The sequence below is a fragment of the Mangifera indica genome, chromosome 4 (genome assembly GCF_011075055.1).
Source record: "Mangifera indica cultivar Alphonso chromosome 4, CATAS_Mindica_2.1, whole genome shotgun sequence".
Taxonomy (NCBI): Eukaryota; Viridiplantae; Streptophyta; class Magnoliopsida; order Sapindales; family Anacardiaceae; genus Mangifera; species Mangifera indica.
In genome coordinates, this window is record NC_058140.1 from 5,132,552 (window position 1) to 5,153,414 (window position 20,863).

General features: G+C 33.5%; 1 protein-coding gene and 1 pseudogene across 2 annotated transcripts; one reads left to right on the plus strand and one right to left on the minus strand.

Moving 5' to 3' along the window:
• Positions 1 to 2,308, plus strand: LOC123212926 (SNF1-related protein kinase regulatory subunit gamma-1-like). 2 transcript variants are annotated; one of them, XM_044632169.1, is made up of 6 exons: positions 1 to 156; positions 314 to 484; positions 584 to 1,026; positions 1,296 to 1,562; positions 1,638 to 1,810; positions 1,901 to 2,308. In XM_044632169.1, the coding sequence occupies exons 2-6, from the start codon at positions 316 to 318 to the stop codon at positions 2,181 to 2,183; spliced, it is 1,335 nt and encodes a 444-aa protein (XP_044488104.1). In that variant the 5' UTR covers positions 1 to 156; positions 314 to 315; the 3' UTR covers positions 2,184 to 2,308. The 2 variants fall into 2 exon arrangements, with proteins under 2 accessions (XP_044488104.1, XP_044488105.1); XM_044632170.1 differs by having other exon boundaries at positions 674 to 1,026.
• Positions 2,231 to 20,863, minus strand: part of LOC123213680 — a 27,723-nt pseudogene continuing 9,090 nt past the window's right edge.

A 20,863-nucleotide genomic window follows, 5' to 3' on the forward strand; every position in this document is an offset into this window, starting at 1 on the left:
AACTCGTTGGCTGTTTGCACATGGTTGTCTCAGTAATTGACACGTGTCCCGTTTCCTGCACGTGGCAAAGCTAGAACCTGTGCGTATATAAAAGCACCATAACTGTCATTTCCAAATTAGAAGGCTCAATCCAAACTTTATCATCAACTTTTGCAGGTATGTAAAATGCTCAACTTCTCCTCAACCATGGATGAAATTTGTCTGGATTTTTATGATTTAATTTAATTCAGTTTGGGGTTTTGATTTTTGACTATTACAAGTATGGACTTCATGAATCATGGTCTCAGTTTGTTGTATTATAAATGGATCACAGGCATGGCTCAAGCTCAAGACGTTAAGGAAACTGCAGATATTTCTAGCTTTGATAAATATTTTGAGATGATTCAGTCGAGGAAAAAATTGCCTCGTGCGTTACAGGAAACATTAACAGCTGCATTCCTGAGGATTCCAGTTTCATCTTTTCCACAAGTTCCAGGAGGCGAAGGTAACCGCAATTACTTTACTGCTTAATTCTAACTGGTTAATCCACCTACTATGAATCAACCGACTGTAACTGACTAGCAAAGAAAACGTCACTTTTCAGTGATTGAAATTATGGCGGACACATCTATTACTGATGCTGTGAAGATTCTATCAGATAACAAAATTCTATCTGCTCCTGTCAAAAATCCAGATGCGGGTACAGATACAGATTGGAGAGATCGGTACCTCGGGATCATAGATTACTCAGCAATTATACTCTGGGTTCTGGAGACTGCAGAACTTGCAGCTGTTGCTTTATCGGCCACCACTGCAACTGCTGCTGGGGTGGGTGCTGCAGCAGCTGGGGCTCTTGGAGCACTAGCATTGGGCATGACAGGTCCTGCTGCAGTTGCTGGACTAACTGTTGCTGCAGCAGGAGCTGTGGTGGCTGGTGGTGTAGCTGCAGACACAGAGAAAAGAAAAGATGCTCCTACAGCTGCTGACAAACTTGGTGAAGATTTTTACAAAGTTATCCTTCAAAATGAGCCATTCAAGTCAACCACTGTAAGCTTAATTCTGCATAGAGTCATATGTGGGAGGTTGCCTATAGTACCTCAGGCTTAGCTTTTAGCTCCTTTGTTATATTTGTCTCATTCATGTCCACCAAAACTATTACACCTGCTAAATTTTTGGAACCTGGCAATATGATTGGCACTTAAATATTGATTTATAAGATGGAATGGACTCTATAGAATGAGGAACAGAAATTGCTATCATCTCTTTTAACTGTCTCAAAAGCATGGACTAAAATGATGTTAAATATTATTTTGCAGGTAAGGTCACTGCTAAAGTCCTACCGCTGGGCACCTTTCATTCCAGTTGCAACAGACAGTTCTATGCTGAGTGTCTTACTGCTACTTTCAAAATATAAGCTGAGAAATGTACCTGTAATTGAACGAGGCAAGCCTGATATCAAGAACTACATTACTCAATCTGCAGTTGTTCGGGGTCTGGAAGGATGCAAAGGAAGAGATTGGTTTGACTGCATTGCTGCACAGTGTATTGCAGATCTGGGACTTCCTTTCATATCTTCTAATGAGGTGAAGATTTGATGGTTCTTTTTATGACATATGATAGCCTAAGCGATCTCCTAAATCTGCTGTTTTGTTGGCCAGGTAATCAGCATTCAGAGCAATGAATTGGTTCTTGAAGCTTTTAAGCAAATGAAAGACAATCAAATTGGTGGGATTCCAGTTGTGGAGGGACCAAATAAGAAGATTATCGGGAATGTAAGCATACGGGATATCAGACACTTGCTGCTTAAACCAGAACTGTTCTCCAATTTCAGGTAAGATACAATGCTTTTCCATGGGGGGACAAATTCCAGCAATTTTGATGGGTTGACTGAAGTTTTCTCGGCTATTTTTCTTACTTTTAGGGAGCTCACAGTCAGAGATTTCATGAATACTATCGTATCAACTACCCAAGATTTTGGCAGGGTGTTCCCACCAATAACATGCAAGCTGGATTCAACGCTCGGCAGTGTGATCCAAACACTTGCTTCCAAGTCTGTTCACAGAGTGTATGTAGTAGCTGAGGAGGAGGATGAACTTGCAGGTGTAATTACCCTAAGAGATGTGATCTCTTGCTTCATATATGAGCCTCCCAATCATTTCGACGAACATTTTGGATTTTCACCCAAAGAAATGCTGAGTAGATGATGGTTTTGTTGTTATATTTTTTTACATCATAAACAGACAGGATGTTCTCAGAATTGAAGTTGTTCTTGTTTCATGTAGTTTCTTTTCATGTTAGCCCCAATTGAAATTCCAGGGAGTTTCCTCAATGCTCTATCATTTACCATCTGTCTAGTCCATTTCACATTCTCCCACCTTCATAACCCAGCATACATATTCGGTAGAATCACCGAGGGAGTTGGGTTTCCTGCCTCCACCTCTGAAAGCTTCATGGCCAATTCTTCTGCCAGCATAGAATTCATGTTAAGACCCACAAGCACCAAGAGGAGAAAAGAAAATAGAAGCAGAAGGCTCCGCTAGTTCGTGAGCTTCATCTAGTTTTCCAGAACGATCTAAAAGGTCAACTAGACAACCATTATGCTTTGGACTTGGGTTGAAACCATAAACGTTGCTCATCATTCTAAATACTTCAGTCCTTTGTCAACCTGACCAGTATGACTACTTGCAGATAGAACACTAACAAAAGTTGCTGAATTTGGCTTCACTTGTTCCTCCTGCATTAAGTCAAAAATTTCCACTGCAGACTCAAACTTTCCATTTCTTCTATATCCAGACACCCATGGCGTTCCGATATGCAGGATCATCAGGCTTTATCTTAATTTGACAAAAAAAACTCTCCATTACGCAGAAGGAAATCCACATTTCATGAACATGAAAATTAGTGCCGTACACATTAAGTCGTCATTACCAATAACTTCTAATAAAATGCCCTTCTATCTCTCCTTTCCACGTTTCAGAGCAGCCATGTATGCACAACATTTTTCTAAAGTAAGTAAAAGCTTGGAATCCATTCCTTGATTGAGTGAACCCACTTATAATGGAGTTCCATGCTGCAGAATCAAGCTTAAGTCCTTCATATTCTATGTAGCAACCTCAGGTATGTTCAGGGGTAAGTTGGTCTTTTGACACGATCCAAGTTTTTAGGAGGTTTGATAGCGTTGAATTTTTAAAGTCAATGCAAAAGTCAAGCCTGTGGGATGACCATCCCTATGAACTGACAATTTTAAAAAATGCTCGTCCGATTTTCATGGAAGCCTGTCCCACTTGAGGGGACGACTGTTTGAGACATGTTTTCTAGTGGTTATAAAACTTCTCCATGTGTTTTGTTTAGGGTTATGCGTTATCGATAAAACTCCATGCGTTTTGTTTAGGTTTACGCGTTATTAACATTACTTCCATAAATCATAGAGCACAGAGAGATCTTAAGAGTCTTGGAAAGCTGCCAGAGCAGAGGAGTGCCACCAGATTCTTATCACACAAAGACTTGAGCATCGTTAAAGGAGAGGTAAGACACACTTCCTTACCCTTCAAATAATTTATTGCTTGTTTTGGTGAAAGTTCATATATATATATATATATATATATATATATTGAGTGGAATAAAATGATATAATATTGTTGAGAATACAATGAGTGTAGGATGTAAATTTGTTATTGTTACAATTATGCATGTTTTTATTGTTTATTAGAGACTGAGGGTTGGTTGGATGTACGTTGAACGTAAGGGGAGTGTGGGAACAAATTCAAATTGTTGGGTTGTCGAAGCATCGTTAGAAACGGTGAGGTTTTGAAAGTTTTAGAAGTGAGGGACGGTCGTCCCCTTTATTAGAGGGATAACTATCCCATCCGAGGTAGGAGATGATAAGGTCATGTGATAAACAATAGAATGGTGATTTAACTAGGCATAGTTAGAAGAGAATACGATTGTCCTTATTCACTTGGGACAACCATCCCTCATAGAGGCGAGGATGACCATCGTCAAAGGAGGAATGATCATCCTTCATATTAAAGAAGAGATGTAAATTATACTAAAGGTTAGTAAAGAGACAATTGCCCTCTATACGATATTAAGGGATGTTAGAGATGTCTGAGATGTCAATTCCAATCATGTTCAGATAAAAGGCGTTAGAGATATTCATCTTATAGGTATATGAGTTGTAAGAAACATCTGGGACGTTCGTCTCATTGATACACTAGTCATAAGAGGCGTCTGAGATGTCTACCCTAATTCTTAGTAAGGTATAAAAGGCGTCTGGGACGCGCACTTGATATGTATCTGAGACACTAGATGATACGGTTAAATAGATAGTCAAGTTGACCAAGGATATTCCAAAAAAACTCAGTGATTGTGTATGCCTATTGGGTGAATTGTCACTCATATGTTTGGTTTTGTCTTGTAGGTAAACATGAGGGCATGATAGACAGGGAAGCTAGTGAATCAACTTAGTGATGGTACAACCACCATTAGTGACCATTTTTATTTTAGTCCTTTATGTTAAACTACTTTGGGACCATCATTCATAATTACATTTTCCGTAAACTATGTATTTCACATTTTATTTAATAAAGTTATTGAGGTTTTTCATGAAATTATTTTGTTATACATTTATATGAGAATGGTTTCTATATATGTGACACATCATCCCAATAAATTACTCTTATGGGTATGATCTAGAGATAGACTGTTACATTTTTGGTATCAGTGCATGGTTTTGGGACCTTAATTGTGTAAATGGTTTTAAACTTAGGGTGCATAAGCATGGAGGCCTACGTGACGCTGATCTCTCATATGACCTAATTGTTGTAAGTATTATACCTGCTTTTATGGTTCTTGTTATTTCGTTGAGGTTTGGAATTAATTTTTGCAAAGAGACAAAAAATAGAAAAAATGAGGAGATCCAACCATTTGAATAATGTTCCAGAGAAGAGTCACTTTGAGACTTCTACACATATGCCAACACTCGCACTAGCTTTGACACCCGTTCCAACACCTAGGATGGTTGAGGTGTTAGAAATCAGGAACATCATGCATGAGGTGTTGAAGGAGCACTGAGAGATGTCTATCAATGTAGGATATGCAATAGAGGCATTAGCGACCTCAATCCAACCACCACCTACCCAATCGCCTATTATGCCTCTAGTGCAACAAGTGTTAGAGGCAAAGGGTCAGATGCATCCTATTTATGGGGTAACAAGCTAACACTAGGAGCTAGAGTTTAGGGGTACCACAAACCTAGTTGAGGCCTTCAAATTGTTAGATGTTATAAAGGAGACCATGGTTGTGTTCACTATAACTGACTAGGAAAAAGGTCAAGTATATTGCATCTCTACTTAAAAGGGATGCTAAGGCATGGTAGAGGCTTGTATGCATTACTCATCCTATGAAGGGCATAACATGAAGAGATTTCAGATGAACTTTCAATAAAGAGTACCGATCGATCGATGCCATAAGGTCCATACTAAAAAATTCTTTAATTTGAAGTAGGGTAATATGATAGTCTGAGAGTTCTCAACTTGCTTTAACACTCTTGTTGTGTATGCACCCGAGGTGCTCAACATGGTCTACGGTAGGATAAAGATGTTCGTTCTAGGGCTTTGAGCTGACTTAGTCAAGAAAGTGATGGAAGAAGATCATGCCCTTACTACTTATTCGGAGGCCCTAAACAAGGCCTTAAAAGCAAAGATTATGTTGGACAGGATGCAGACATAAAGAGGTTCAAGGTCGCAGGCAGTGTTTTTAAAACTACATTGGTGATTAAACTGGTTGTTTTACTGGTTCATGATTTGACCAGTTCAACCAGGTGAATCAGTCAATTTAATCTATTATCAAATTATAATAAATTTATTATATAATATCATCATAACAAATACATATTTTAAACATAAACCATATAAATTTCATTAAAAACAAAGTTGTACAATCATTAATAACAATAAAGTATATTTACTTATTTGAATCATAAATTTCAATTCATTCAAACAAAGACAGAAAATTCAAAAAAAATCAAAATAACAAAACAATTTCAAATATCTTAATCAAACAATTTGCACTATATGGTAGGAGCTCCAACCAATCTTCATTATTATCATGGTTATCAAATATCACCATTTCGTCATTTTCATCACCTATAAAAATATAATAAAGTTATAATTGAACATAAATTTGAAATCCACATAAACTTAAGAAACCTATTGATTTTAAACTAACCTTTAGGATCATGAGAACATGACTCTTCAGTGTCTTTTGGATATTCTTCATCAAACATATTCTCTAACTCATTATAGTCAAGTTCTCTTTCTTCCTCTTCATCCACAGCCCAAAACTCAGTTTTATTAATTGATTCATAATCGACAGGATCATATGACTTCTTGGAAGATACAATCCTATACATTGATATAAAAATATTATTCTCATTAATAAATCTAATATAAAATACATACATATATATGAACATGCAAAATCACATGAGAAAAGAAATTTAATTTTTTTATACCTATCTTTCAATCGCAAATTGTATTGAATATAGACAAGATCATTGAGTCTTTGATGCTCTAGCCTATTCTTTTCTTTGTGTGGATACATTCAAATACACTATAATTTCATTCATATCCAAAAGAAGAAGTTGTTTGGCTAAGAAGCCTTATTGCTAACTTTTGTAGATTTGGAGTATCCATCATTCATTTTTCATTAAAAAATAAGTTAAATGATCAAATCAACAAACATATAATAAATAAAATTAAAGACAATATTAAACATTAAAGCATAGATAAATTTTGATTCTTACCAGTTGAATACTTTTGCTACTAGTATAAGCTAGTGAACGAGAAAAGCTTTTCAGATGATTTCGATATAAACTAGTTTTAGCTAACAACTTTGACTTGGCACATATAATCTGCTTTTTAATCACATCCATCAACCCATTCATAATCTCTAGTTTTTTTTTTTCAAAAATTGTCTCGATTATATTAAAAGCTTGGTTCAACCAATATGTTGTAGCATGAAGACTTCGACGCAACATTTTATCCTATTTAGCATTTATAATGTTGGTGTAGGGCTTGCATAAATGCTTCTTATTTTTGAACAACTTCTTAATACCCAAGTGTGCCGTATACATCCCTTCGTAAGCATAACCTAAAACAGGTTTCCCATCAGAATCACAAATATGCAAAAGACATATCAGTGGAGTCATAATCCTTACTGTGATCAAACAATTATTCCAAAAATTTCCATTAAAAACAATTTGTTTAACCTTTTTACCTTTTTGCATCTTCGAGAATTTTTGTAATCTGCAGCAATAAGAAGAGCTTGCAAATTATCTTTATGATCATGTAAACTTTTCAAATCAATAAAATTGGTGGCAAACTGAGTGGCTTTAGGATGAATAATTTCTCTCTAATTCAGCCTTTTTCTTAACCAATTCAAAGTCCATTTATGATTATAAACAAAAATTGTTACCTTAGAAGCAAGATTGACCAAACTCTACACCCGAGACATTTCTCCTATGTCTTTCATTATTAAATTAATGCATTAAGCAACACATGGTGACCAACTAATGTAAGGAAATCTCTCAGTAAGTAAATGTCCTGTAGCTTTCTAGTTCGCTCCATTATTAGTCACCAGATGAACTACATTTTGAGGACTCACTCATTCAACTAGTTCTGCAAACAAATTACACAAAGTATCTGCATTTGTGAAGAAACCTAAAACATCAACTAATTTGACAAATGTAATTCCTTTAGGACAATGCACTAAGAAATTTATTAGAGACCTTTGTCTTGTGTCTGTCCAACCACCAGCCATAATGGAACAACTTGTTTCATCCTAAGTGCTTCGATAAAAGTCGAAAATCAACTTTACATGTTGCTTAACATCTTTCAACAAATTTACACATAAAGTATGATAAGATGGACCCTTATATCGATGATTATATTTGCTATCTTACTTATTACAGTTTAATAAAAAGGAGAATTCACTGCATTCATAGGATTACCTGTATCGTAAAACCATAAGAAAATTTCCAAGTAAGTATCATGCCTTAACATTAGGTTGAGAAAAATCACAAAGCATTTTGAAAAATGTGTCAATTCTAGCACTTGCTTTTCTCTTTCCTTTAAAGGAACTTAAAAACTGATGCTCAAAAATCTCTTAAATATCATCATGATCATTATATGATCCCCTTCTTTCTTTGGATTTTTCAATATTTTCTTGTAATGACTTTTCTATTTGAAATCGAACATCTCCAATAACCTTTTTACATGGATCAACATTACCTCTTTCTCTAGTTAGATGCTACTTCATTCTATTAATACTCCATCTGCTATTTGTTTTTGACAAAATTCACATATTAGCACATTCCTCCTATAAAATTAGTTTCCTTACTGATATACTTCCATGCTATATCCTTTTTTTGTTGTATGGAGAGTTTAGAAGATGCTTGCTCTCTAGATTTTGCCTTAGAAGATGGTATTGACCTTGATGATATGTTTTCCATTTCACAAAAAAATAAACTATCATTTGGAATGACATTATTATGAGCAAACACTTTCAACAAGGTAAAATAGACACACTAACTTAGACGTGTGATTTTTTAATCCTAACAAGAATTGGATGTTATTATAAGATATTTATATATTCCTAAAACAACATTATTTGATCAAGCAGTGAATTCAGTTAAGACTTTGAATGCAAATGATAAAAGATTGTAAAGAAAAAACATGAAATAATAACTTTTAAGACTTATTCTTTTATCAAAATTTGATCAAATGAGATGAGTTTTGACATTTTATAAACAATGATGTAAATGTTATAGTTTCTAAATGGAATTTAAAGTTTCAAATTTTAACCAACATAACAAAAAGCTTTTAAAATATTGAAAATGAAATTAAATATTTTGTAGAGAGCAACATGAGACCAAGCCTAGAAATATACTAACGACCTTTCTAAGAGATAAAAACTGCTGTTGAAAAAACAAGCTTTATTTTCAACAGTCAAAGCTGGTTTGAGCCGAAAAAGAAAAATATTAAATAAACTCTTGTAATAAAACTATGTGCATTTATAATGAGTACTAATTTGTGTATCAATGATAACATGTTACTATGTAATTAAGGTAATTTTGAATTAAGGTTAAAATATTCCCAATAATATGGTAACATATGATTATTAGTATCTAAATTGGTATTTCTTATAAGTACAATCCAATAAACTGTATAGTCTTAACATGTCACTAAGCTCAAAATGAAAATAACAAGACAATAGATTTGGTATCATTTATTTAGACTTTGTATGTTTTAAACAAGTTTTTCATTCTTTTAAACTACTTTGTAGCTTTTAATACCATGTGTACCTCTTATCGCTTATCACTATATAAAATAAATCACAAAATAAATAAATGCGACACTGAAGAACATTATATGGCTTCTTAGGCAGTACTTGGCTCAAAAACTTATTTCAAATAGAGATTATTATTTGAGTAAACAAAAACTGAAACATCAACGAATTTGAGTAAACAAAACTGTAACATCAACAGATTTGAGTAAACAAAAACTGAAATAGAGATCATTACTGTTTCAAATAGAAAAAAAAAGATTGAGACCAAAGTTACAACAAACCTATTTAAGTAAACAAAGAGATAAATAACAAATCAAGAAGAAGAGGACTTACCAGCAAGTTGAGCAATAACTGAGACCAGAGATGAAGAATGAATTACCGATACTACACTTAGGAGATGAGATGGAGTTGTGTTGTTAAATGGAATCACAAATTGGCAATTTAGGGTTTTATGTTAATTCAATTAATAATAATCTTATACATAAAAGTCATGTGGAATGAATAAGCTTTTTTTTTTTAGGAATTTTAAAGTCAAACCAGATTCTTTTAGTTCTAATTGGTTCGTCTGGTTTATCGATTTTGATCAGATTTGATTGAGCCAATTAACAAACCATGTTTTCATATAAACTAGACTGGACTTGGAGTTGGTTTCTAGTTGAATTGATTAAACTGATCGATTTGATCTAGTTTTGAAAACCATGGTCACAAGTGATATCCAAAGGAGTTAACTAGGGCTCAGTTCAGAGGGATTCAACTAATCAGGGATTTAGATCTATTAGGTATAGGAGAGGTAAGAGGATATTCGAGACAAGGGGCCCGAAGAGAGGGTACAAATATAAGAGACCCTATTATGAGGATCTTTCGATGTGTCGAGTAGGATTGAATATGTGTTTCAGATGTAATCAGCCAAGTCACTTCGCTAGATAGTGCCTTGACAAAGTTGACCTAACACTAACACCTTTACCATTACCAACACCAGCTAAGTGATAGAGAGGTTGTAGACAAGCTTGAGTCTATACAGTGGCCCAAACACAGGCTAAGACCAATCCTACGACAGTGACGGGCCAATTGCTCTTTCATATTGTTCTTATTTATGCTTTAATTGATTTGGGTGTAACCCATCATTTTGTGGCATAGGGATTAGTGTAGAGACTTAGGTTGAAGCCCACAGTAGTTAATCATGTTAGCAATGAAATGCTAGATGGTGATAAGATACTAAACGATGTTATGCTTCTAGACAAATAGTGACATTAAGGGTGGATCTAATTATATTTGAGATGTCTGACTTCGATATGATTTTAGGAATGGACTTTCTTAGCAAGTATGGAGCTAAGATTGATTGCAAAAAGAAAAAGGTCAAGTTAAGCCTGGATAATGGAGATAAGTTCGCTTTTGGTGATTTAACATGTTGATCAGTAGTGTTAAGGCTCGAAAGATGATTAATAATGATTGTGTGAGGTACTTGGCATATATAGGCAGTAAAATCGAGACAAAGGAAATTTTAAGTGGGTGACATGCAAGATATGTTCCTTAATAACTCATCGAGATTAACACAAAAAGGGAAGGTGGAATTTAGTATCGAATTGGCTCAAGGGATAATCCCGATATCTAGAGTACCTTACCACATGGCTTTAACAAAGTTATAGAAATTGAAGAAACAATTACAAGAACTACTCGACAATGAGTTTATCCAACCGAGTCATTCATTATAGGGTGCACCGATCCTCTTTATTAAAAAGAAGGATGGGTTGAAGAACATATACCTACTATCGAGGATTGATGACCTGTTTTATTAATTGAGAAGAGCTTTAATGTTTTCAAAAATAGATCTAAGATCAAGATATCATCAGTTGCAGGTCGTAAAGAAGGATATACCAAATATTGCATTTAGAACTCAACATGGGCATTATGAGTTTGTAGTGGTACATTTTAATTTGACTAATGCCCCAATAGTGTTAATAAATTTTATGAACAGGATATTCCAAAATTAGTTGAATAGTTTTATTGTAGTGTTCATCGATGACATTTTGGTGTACTCTCAAACTCAAAAAGATCATAAGTAATATCTAAGTCTAATATTACAAAGGTTGAGTAATTATATGTAGGATTTTGGCAAGAAAATTAATGGTTTTTAGATCATGTTCACATCATATGTAACAATGGTAATATAAAATTTACATGTTGTTTCAAGAAATAAAATATAGAAGCATGTAAACTATCTTGTACTTTGTAATTTGATTTCCAGTTAGAAAGCTTGAATCACTAAAATAAGTGATCTCTTAACTTGTACCCCTTAAGGAAGAAAAAAAAGGAAGAAAAATGGAAGCTTTCCTGGCAAAAGAAGAAGAAGAAGAAAAATGTATAATATTTTATATATTTCTCTCTCATTTATTAAATTAAAACTTGATATTTATCAAGTTAAATCATGTGTTTGATTCTCATTGGTTGATAATTAAGAGTAAGTCATAATTTAACACATGTTGAATAATTTGTGCCTAAAATTATTTATGTAACTTTCTAAACAATTTAAAAGGTGTAAAATAACAATTTTGCCATTTTTCTGAATCTTATTCAAAAAGCACAATTTTTATCTTCGGAAAGTGCTAGCTAACCATGGATAAATATTTTTAGCTTCATAACATCATTTTCTTTCTTGAAATATGGGTGTGACCTTCAAGGTTCATAGTGACGTAGCCGTGGGCCCTATATCGGATGATATATTTCATTATATCACTGTATAACATAAAATTGTCGTTAACCGATATACTTCATTTTCTGCTGCAAAACGAAGCTCCCACTGATCATGTGGTGTCATCTAGCAATGTCCCATGACCCCTATATCACAATGAAATACAAGCTTCATATAATGCCAAATGAATGTTTCTTACTCACACTTACCACATAGTCCAATCCCTCCGTTGTTATATCCCGATTAAACTTAGATTCATGGAATGTCAAAATCCAATATTTAATCTTTCCAAATATCAAGTAATACATCATAACGTGCCACATCAAAACTCTCTTCATGTGGTCTTTTATCTACATTGGCCAGTGTTTTAGATTTTTATATTTCTCGATATTTGTATGGCAACTCTAGAGTAGTTGAACTAATGAATCCCTGTATGATTATCACTTGTCCTTTCGCTCAAGCAACATATGATCAAAGCGGCTTCTGAATGAGACATGATTAGCCTCGTGGTATACACCGTATGAACCATACATTTCGAAATGAAGTATAACTGTGATATCTTAAGTTAAAAGATCTATACACTATTATGATTTATGATGTATCATTGACTACATATTAATACCTATGTGATTATTGTTCAACGGTCACATTCAATAAACAATATAATATAATAACTTTGACCAATTTTCTAATCATCAAATAGTTCTATTGTTTACCCATGTGTATATCCACTATGTCTAATATCATCTATTTGTATACTATGGTGATATAACACACACCCACTATGCAATACTATTGCCCAAACATATTGCTTATGTAAGGAACGATTTGATGACGTTTATTAAAACTCATCGGGACCTTTCACATGTCATATGCATGTAGCTAATATGGATGTAATATACAACAACAACATAGATATAAAAGTGACGTAGAAAACATGTGAAACATGATAAAACTCTTCTTTTATTAATAATGTATATGCAAGATATACAACCCTTGAAACCAATAAAGCGATTGGTTTTTAGGGCATATTCTAACAAGAACTCCCACTTGCACTAAAGCCAATCACTATAGTACCTAATGCCCATCCTTTCTAGATACTGGTCCAATAGTCTTTGCGTCAGTGCTTTAGTTAGTGGGTCTCCAAGATTGTTCGTCGAATCAATCTTCTGAATGACAATATCTCCAGGTCTAATGAATTATCTTAAGATATGATATTTTTGCTGAACATGCTTTGACCTTTGATACGTTTTTGGTTTCTTTGCCTGTGTAATGACACTAGTATTGTCACAGAATATAATTATTGGTTGACTCATCTGAGGAACCACGCCCAACTTTGTGGCAAATTTACGTATCAAATGTCATCTTTCATAGCTTCTGAAGCGACAGTATCCTCAACTTTTGTAGTGAAGTCTATAGTAGTCGATTGTTTGACACTTTTCCAACTGACTGTGTCTTCATTACAAACAAAAACAAATATAGATGTAGACTTTCTATCGTCTACATTTGACTGAAAACCAGAATCTGAGTATCCTTTGAGCATTAACTCTGAACCCCCATAATCTAGTATTAACTCTTTAGTCCTCATTAAATATTTCAAGATAGCTTTTATTGTTGTCCAGTGTCTTTTTCCAGGATTTGACTTATATTTGCTTATTGCACTAACTACAAAAGCAATGTCTGGTTGTGTACATAACATGGCGTATATGAGATTACCTACTACCGAAGCATAAAACACCTCACACATTCGTTATCATTTCTCATCAGTCTTTAGACACATATCTTTTGATAGATGTGTTCCATGAGGAAATGGTAGAAAACCTCTCTTAAAGTCTTGCATGTGAAAACGTTTCAACACTTTCTATATGTACAACTTTTGAGATAAACCTATTAATCCTTTCGCTCTATCTGTATAGATGCGAATACCTAGAATATAGGTTGCTTCTCCTAGATCCTTTACGGAAAAAGATTTTGCTAGCCATAACTTAACCTTAGTCATAGTGCTAATGTCGTTTCCAATTAATAATATGTCATCTACATATAAGACTAGGAAAACGATAATTTTATCCTTATCCAATTTAAAGACACACAACTCATCCAGATTCTTAATGAAACTGAATACTCGGATCGTTTCATCAAACCTGATATTTTGAAGCTTGTTTTAATCTATATATAGATCGATGTAGTTTGCACACTTTATGTCTCTCAGTAGCGGAAACAAAACCGATTAGCTACTCCATATAGATATTTTCCTCAACATACCCATTGAGAAAAACAGTTTAACATCTATTTGTCATATCTCATAATCATAGTGTGTTGCGTTAGCTAGTAGGATTCTGATAGATTTAAGCATCGCGACTGGTGAAAAAGTCTCCTCATAATCCAACCCTCATTTTTTATTATAACCTTTAGCTACCAATCGAGTTTTATAAGTTTCAACTTTTTCATCCTTGCCAATTTTCCTTTTGAAGATCCATTTACATCCGATCAAAACTATTTCATCAAGTGGATCAATGAGTGTCCATACTTGATTGACATTTATAGATTCAATTTCTGAATTCATTGCCTTTAGCCATCTGCCAGAGTCAATATCTAATATTACTTCTTGGTAAGTTTTTGGATCCTCTAGATGTTTAATTTCTCCTATTAGAAGCGATTCAAAATCCTCTTTTGTTAGAAATCCATATCTATCGGGAGGTCGAGACACTCTAGTAAACTTTCTTATTTGAGCCAATGTAGTTGGTATAGGTGATTGTATACTTGGAGGATTTACCTAAATAGGCTCGGTTATTGGCTCTTTAAACTCTTTTTCGAGCACAATTTTCCTTCATGCACCACCTTCCTCTAAAAACTCTTTCTCAAGAAAATGTGCATTTCTACTGACCAAAATCCTTTGATTAGAGTGAAAGTAGAAATAATATCCTAAACTTTCTTGTGGATACCCGATGAATCGACTCTTTTCTACTCGAAACTCCAATTTATCAGTTTTAATCACTTTGACAAATGTTGGACATCCATAGATTTTCAGGTAGTTTACACTTGAAAGTCTACCATACCATAATTCGTATGGTGTCTTTTGAATGGACTTTGATGGTGCTTTATTTAGCACATGTAGTGCTGTCTGAAAGCATATCTCCATAAATAAACTGGCAAGTTAGTAAAACTCATCATAGATTGTACCATATCTAATAAAGTATGATTTCTCCGTTCAGACACACCATTATACTATGGTGTGAATGGTAGAGTCAACTGAGATAGTATTCCTTTGTCTCTTAAGAACTCTTGAAATTTTGTACTCAAGTATTCACTTCCACGATCTGAACACCAAACTTTAATATTCTTTCTAGTTTAGTTTTCTACTTCCTTTTGGAACTTTTTAAACTTTTCAAAAGCTTCAGATTTGTATTTCATCAAATACAAATACCCATATTGAGAATACTCATAGATAAAGTTAATGAAGTATGAAAAACCTCTTTGGGCCATTTCATTAAAGGGGCCATACACATCAATGTGTATCAATTCTAATATATTTTTGGATCGCTCCCCTTTATTCTTAAACGGAAGCTTGATCATTTTTCCTCAAAGACAAGATTCATAAGTAGGATAGACATCTGAACCCAAGGAACCTAAAAGTCCATTTTCTCCTAATTGTCGAATCCGATCCTCTCTAATATGACCAAATCTGTGAGGCCATAGAACTATTGGATTTATTTGTTCTCTAGTTCTTTTAGATGATTTGGAATACATAGTGCTATGTAAATCAAGTTCTACCACATACAAACCATTTGTATTAATAGCATTTTCTACTAATCTATTCCCAAAATAAATTAGACATTCATTTCCATTAAATGTAAACTGATAACTATTTTCACACAAAACTGGAATAAAGATGATATTCCTTATGGCATTAGCAAAATACAAAGTTTTATACAAAGTTATTACATGCCTAATAGGTAACTGTACACTAGATACACATACAACCTCTGTGGAAACTCGTGTCCTATTGACCAGTCTCAGTGTAATCTCATCACATCTTAAGGTAGATCTATTCTGCAGATGCTGTAAACAAGCATAAACATGTGAAGTCGCAGCAGAATCTAATATCCAGGAATCAATGTTTGAATTAACATTTAATTCAAATTCAATTACATAACACTGATATGTACCTGTTTTGCTTTTTCTCAGATTATCAAGGTATAGAGGGCAATTTCTCTTCCTATGCCCCTCTTGGTTGTAATAAAAGCAATTGCTCTTCTTCTGCTTATTTTCTTTCTATGGAACAGATGGTTGTAGAGGCTGAGAACGTGATAGCCTGATGTTAGAACCCTTAATCCTAGAAGGCTTGGTAGTGATTTTCTTAAAACCTTTTCTTTGTACTTTTGGTCCATTAGATCCTATCTGTGAACCTCTCATCTAAGATTTTTGAGCTTGCCTCTTTTTGCCTCTCGTGGCAAAGGTAGCTAGCAACTCAGCTGGTGTTTTCAGAGTTCATTAATGCGAGCATATAACTGCGAACTCGTAAGTCAACATCTACCCATTCAGCATAAGCCCTTTGCTCTTCCTTAGGGGCATCAAAGTCCACTGCTGATAAATGTGCCTCTAAGACTTAAACCGACTTTTCAAGATTGAGAACAATTGTCAGATTTCTCAGCCAATCTGTAAAATTGGGACCAATAAGCACATGCAAGTCCATCAATTTTAGGAGTATATTGTTTACCGTTGACATTTTGAGATTCTATATCATAAGAGAGAATGCTACAAGAAATAACAAATTCATTAGTAATTACCAATAAACCTAATCTTATTAGCTCCCACTATTTTATTCAAATCTTATACTTCCTCAGTTGAAGGTTCGAAAAGTTCATTGGATCACTTTCTAGTGGGGAATAAAGTTCTTATCAAACTTGACAAACCGCACATAATAGATCTAAGTCCGTCAAGCTCAATAAGTAGGAATCGATTTCCTTTTGCATTCCAAATGCAAACTATGATTCATGTGAGCCTCTAGCTTTGAGCACCGCACATAATAGATTTAAACACTCTAAACTAGTCAAAGTCAACCCATCATGCTTTTCAAATATAATACCCTATCACTCATACATATAATAGAATCTAGGGAATGACATAAAATAGTACTCTAGACACCAATCGACTAATTTTACACCATATGACATAGTATCCATCACATAATAGAAATCTAGGATTTCTAGCCTTATGACGTAACCTTAATCGACCCACAATGGAAAGCTTGAATTTGATATTGAAAATTTGAGAAGGATTTTATTATTATTAATTAGGTTTAGTTTATATCTTGAGTAGTCTAGTATGTATTCTCGGATACGTATTTGTTACCTAAGATATGTTACTAAACCATATTCTTATAATTTATGCCATTTAAAACTTTTCTAATATCCTAAATGATATTTGTAAGAATATTTCATGCCTAAAAGTTTTAGTTCTCTAAAACACAAAACTATGTTTTATATGCCATAAATAAATTACATGATAATATAAAACAAAAAACTTAGGCATGCTATTGAACACATATCAACTATATTATTCAATAATCAAAAGAAGTCATATTTTCATACAATTTAACATATCACATATCTAAAATATACATTAGGTTGATCATGCATATAAGAGATCCAATATCTTATAACTTAATCCTAGACTAGCAAACTTGAGTTTTTATTTATGTATCTAAGACAACATATATATCTAATATGTTAAGTCCATTTCAATCTAGCATACATAATGTTAAGCATTTAGATGCATGATGTTTACCATGTCACAATGTCTCATATATAACATACACATGTCACACATTAATACTATCACATATACTTATAATAACATGACATTTTGGGCATCATATTAATATTTGTAACACCATAGTCAAACATTCAAACATAGAAATTAAATTTGTAATTTGGTAAACTTAACAAATAATTTACCATACTTTATGCTCTTTATTCAAGTTTGCTAAAACACAAACACATCCAATGTTTGGTGTCTACAAGATCAAACCATAACAAGTATAAAAAGTAATTAAACCAAAATTTTATATTTCATTTTTCTTGAAACCAACCATGAAACCCTAACTCTTGATGTTTCCAAAACACATACCAAGTTCACCAAAATCTCACTAAATATGTTTCAATTCATACTTAAACATGAATAGATTTTTGAATGACAAGTTGTAAAATAAATACATAACACATGCCTAATGTGAGCCAAATTCACAAGTGTCATGCATTTCACCAAATCATGACATATATGAATCATTCATCACTCAAACATAATCCATCTCACCATGCAATAATTATTCAAGCATGAATATGGTTACTCATAAAGTAATTTATCCAATCCAAGCTATCAAGAATTCAATTCTCAATCAAACCAAGTCAAATACTAGTTTTATGAATTAATAACAATTCAATCAACATTGAATGTTATCTCCATCAACCAAACATATGGAAATCATGTCAACTTGTTCATGCCCTTCACCAAGTCACACAAACTAAGTTTCTTTAAAACACATTCCATTGTAAAGTCAAGATTAAAATTCATGTGTCTATCATAACAATCATATAAAAATTATGATTAAACCATTAATTTTTAAAAACACCCAAATTTCTAAAATTAGGGTTTTTTTTTTTAATTATGTCAAAAGTTATCCAACATAATTTCAACAATTTAAAACTTCTCAAATGCTATTAAGGCATTCCTAATAACATATGTACACTTGGTTTGAGCCAATCACACATAACAAAACTTATATCTTAGGTTTTGATCACCAACACTTCCAAACACCTGAAATTATGGTATGTTCTGGTCATTCAGGGATCAAACTCTTGCTCTGATACCATTTGTAGGATTTTGGCAAGAAAATTAATGGTTTTTGATCATGTTCACATCATATGTAATAATGGTAATATAAAATTTACATGTTGTTTCAAGAAATAAAACATAGAATCATATAAACTACCTTGTACCTTGTAATTTGCTTTGCAGTTAGGAAGCTTGAATCACTAAAATAAGTGATCTCTTGACTTATACCCTTCAATGAAGAAAAAAAGGAAGAAAAATGGAAGCTTTCCCAGCAAAAGAAGAAGAAGAAGAAAAATGTATATTATTTTCTACATTTCTCTCTTATTTATTAAATTAAAACTTGATATTTATCAAGTTAAATCATGTGTCTAATTCTTATTGGTTGATAATTAAGAGTAAGTCATAATTTGACACATATTGAATAATTTGTGCCTAAAAGTATTCATTCAACTTTCTAAACAATTTAAAAGGTACAAAATGATAATTTTGCCCCTTTTTTGAATTTTATTCGAAAAACATAATTTTTATCCCCAGAAAGTACTAGCCAACCATGGATAAATATTTTCAGCTTTATAACACCATTTTCTTCCTTGAAATATGGGTGTGACCTTCAAAGTTTATAGTGACGTAGTCGTGAGCCTCATATCGGATGATACGTTTTATTATATCACTGTATAACCTAAAACTGTCGTTAACCGATATACTTTATTTTTCGCTACAAAACAAAGCTCCCACTGATCATGTGGTGTCATCTAGCAATGTCCCATGACCCCTATATCACAATGAAGTATAAGCTTCATATAATGCCAAATGAACCTTTCTTACTCACATTTACCATGTAGTCCAATCCCTCAGTCGTTACATCCCGATTAAACTTGGATTTATGGAAAGTCAAAATCCAATATTTAATCTTTTCGAATATCAAGTAATACATCATAACGTGCCACATCGAAACCTTTTCATGTGGTCTTTTATCTATGCTGGCCAGTGTCTTAGATTTTCATGTTTCTCGATATTCGTATGGGAACTCAGGAGCAGTCGAGCTAACAGATCCTTGTATGATCATCACTTGTCCTCTCGCTCAAGCAACATATGATCAAAACGGCTTCTGAACGGGACATGATTAGCCTTGTGGTATATACCGTTTGAACCATGCGTTTCAAAACAAAACACAACTGTGATATCTCAAGTCAAAAGATCTATACACTAGTATGATTTACGATTTATCATTGACTACATATTAATGCCCATGTGATTATCATTCAGCGGTCATGTTCAATAAACAATATAATATAATAACCTTTGACCAATTCTCTAATCATCAAACGGTTCTATTGTTTACCCATGTGTATATCCACCATGTCTAATATTATCCATTGATATACTATGGTGATATAGCACACACCTACTATGCAATATTATTGTCCAAACAGATTACCTATGCAGGGAACAATTTGATGACGTTTATTAAAATTCATCGGGACCTTTCACATGTCATATGCATTTACCTAATATGGATGTAATATACAACTACAACATAGATATAAAAGTGACGTAGAAAACATGTGAAGTATGATAGAACTTTTTTTTTTTATTAATAATGTATATGCAAGATATACAACCTTTAAAACCAACAAAGAGATTGCTTTTTTTGGGCATATTCTAACATTGTCTACTAAGTTTTCCAACTGTGAATTTGGTTGGATCAAGGGACCTTTTTTGGACACATGGTGTCAACAGAAGACATATTAGTAGATCCGAGCAAGATTGAGGTCGTGGTAGTATAGTGGAGACCAAGGTCAATAAAGGAGGTTTGAAGCTTCTTTAGATTGGCTAGTTACTACTAATGGTTTATAGAAAGTTTTTCTAAATTGGCTCAACTATTAATTGAGTTGACCCATCGGGATGTATCTTTCTAGTAGTCTTAGGATTGTAAATAAGGTTAGATTAGAGCCAAGTCAAGCTCAAGCTTATCTCGATTAATAGAAAACAAGCTCGAGCTTGAAGAATTAT

Coding starts and splice junctions, on each gene's coding strand:
- LOC123212926 (XM_044632169.1), top strand. CDS start 316: ATGGCTCAAGCTCAAGACGTTAAGGAAACTGCAGATATTTCTAGCTTT. Junction 1,027..1,295: donor AGCCATTCAAGTCAACCACT/GTAAGCTTAATT, acceptor ATTATTTTGCAG/GTAAGGTCACTGCTAAAGTC. Junction 1,563..1,637: donor CTTTCATATCTTCTAATGAG/GTGAAGATTTGA, acceptor TTTGTTGGCCAG/GTAATCAGCATTCAGAGCAA.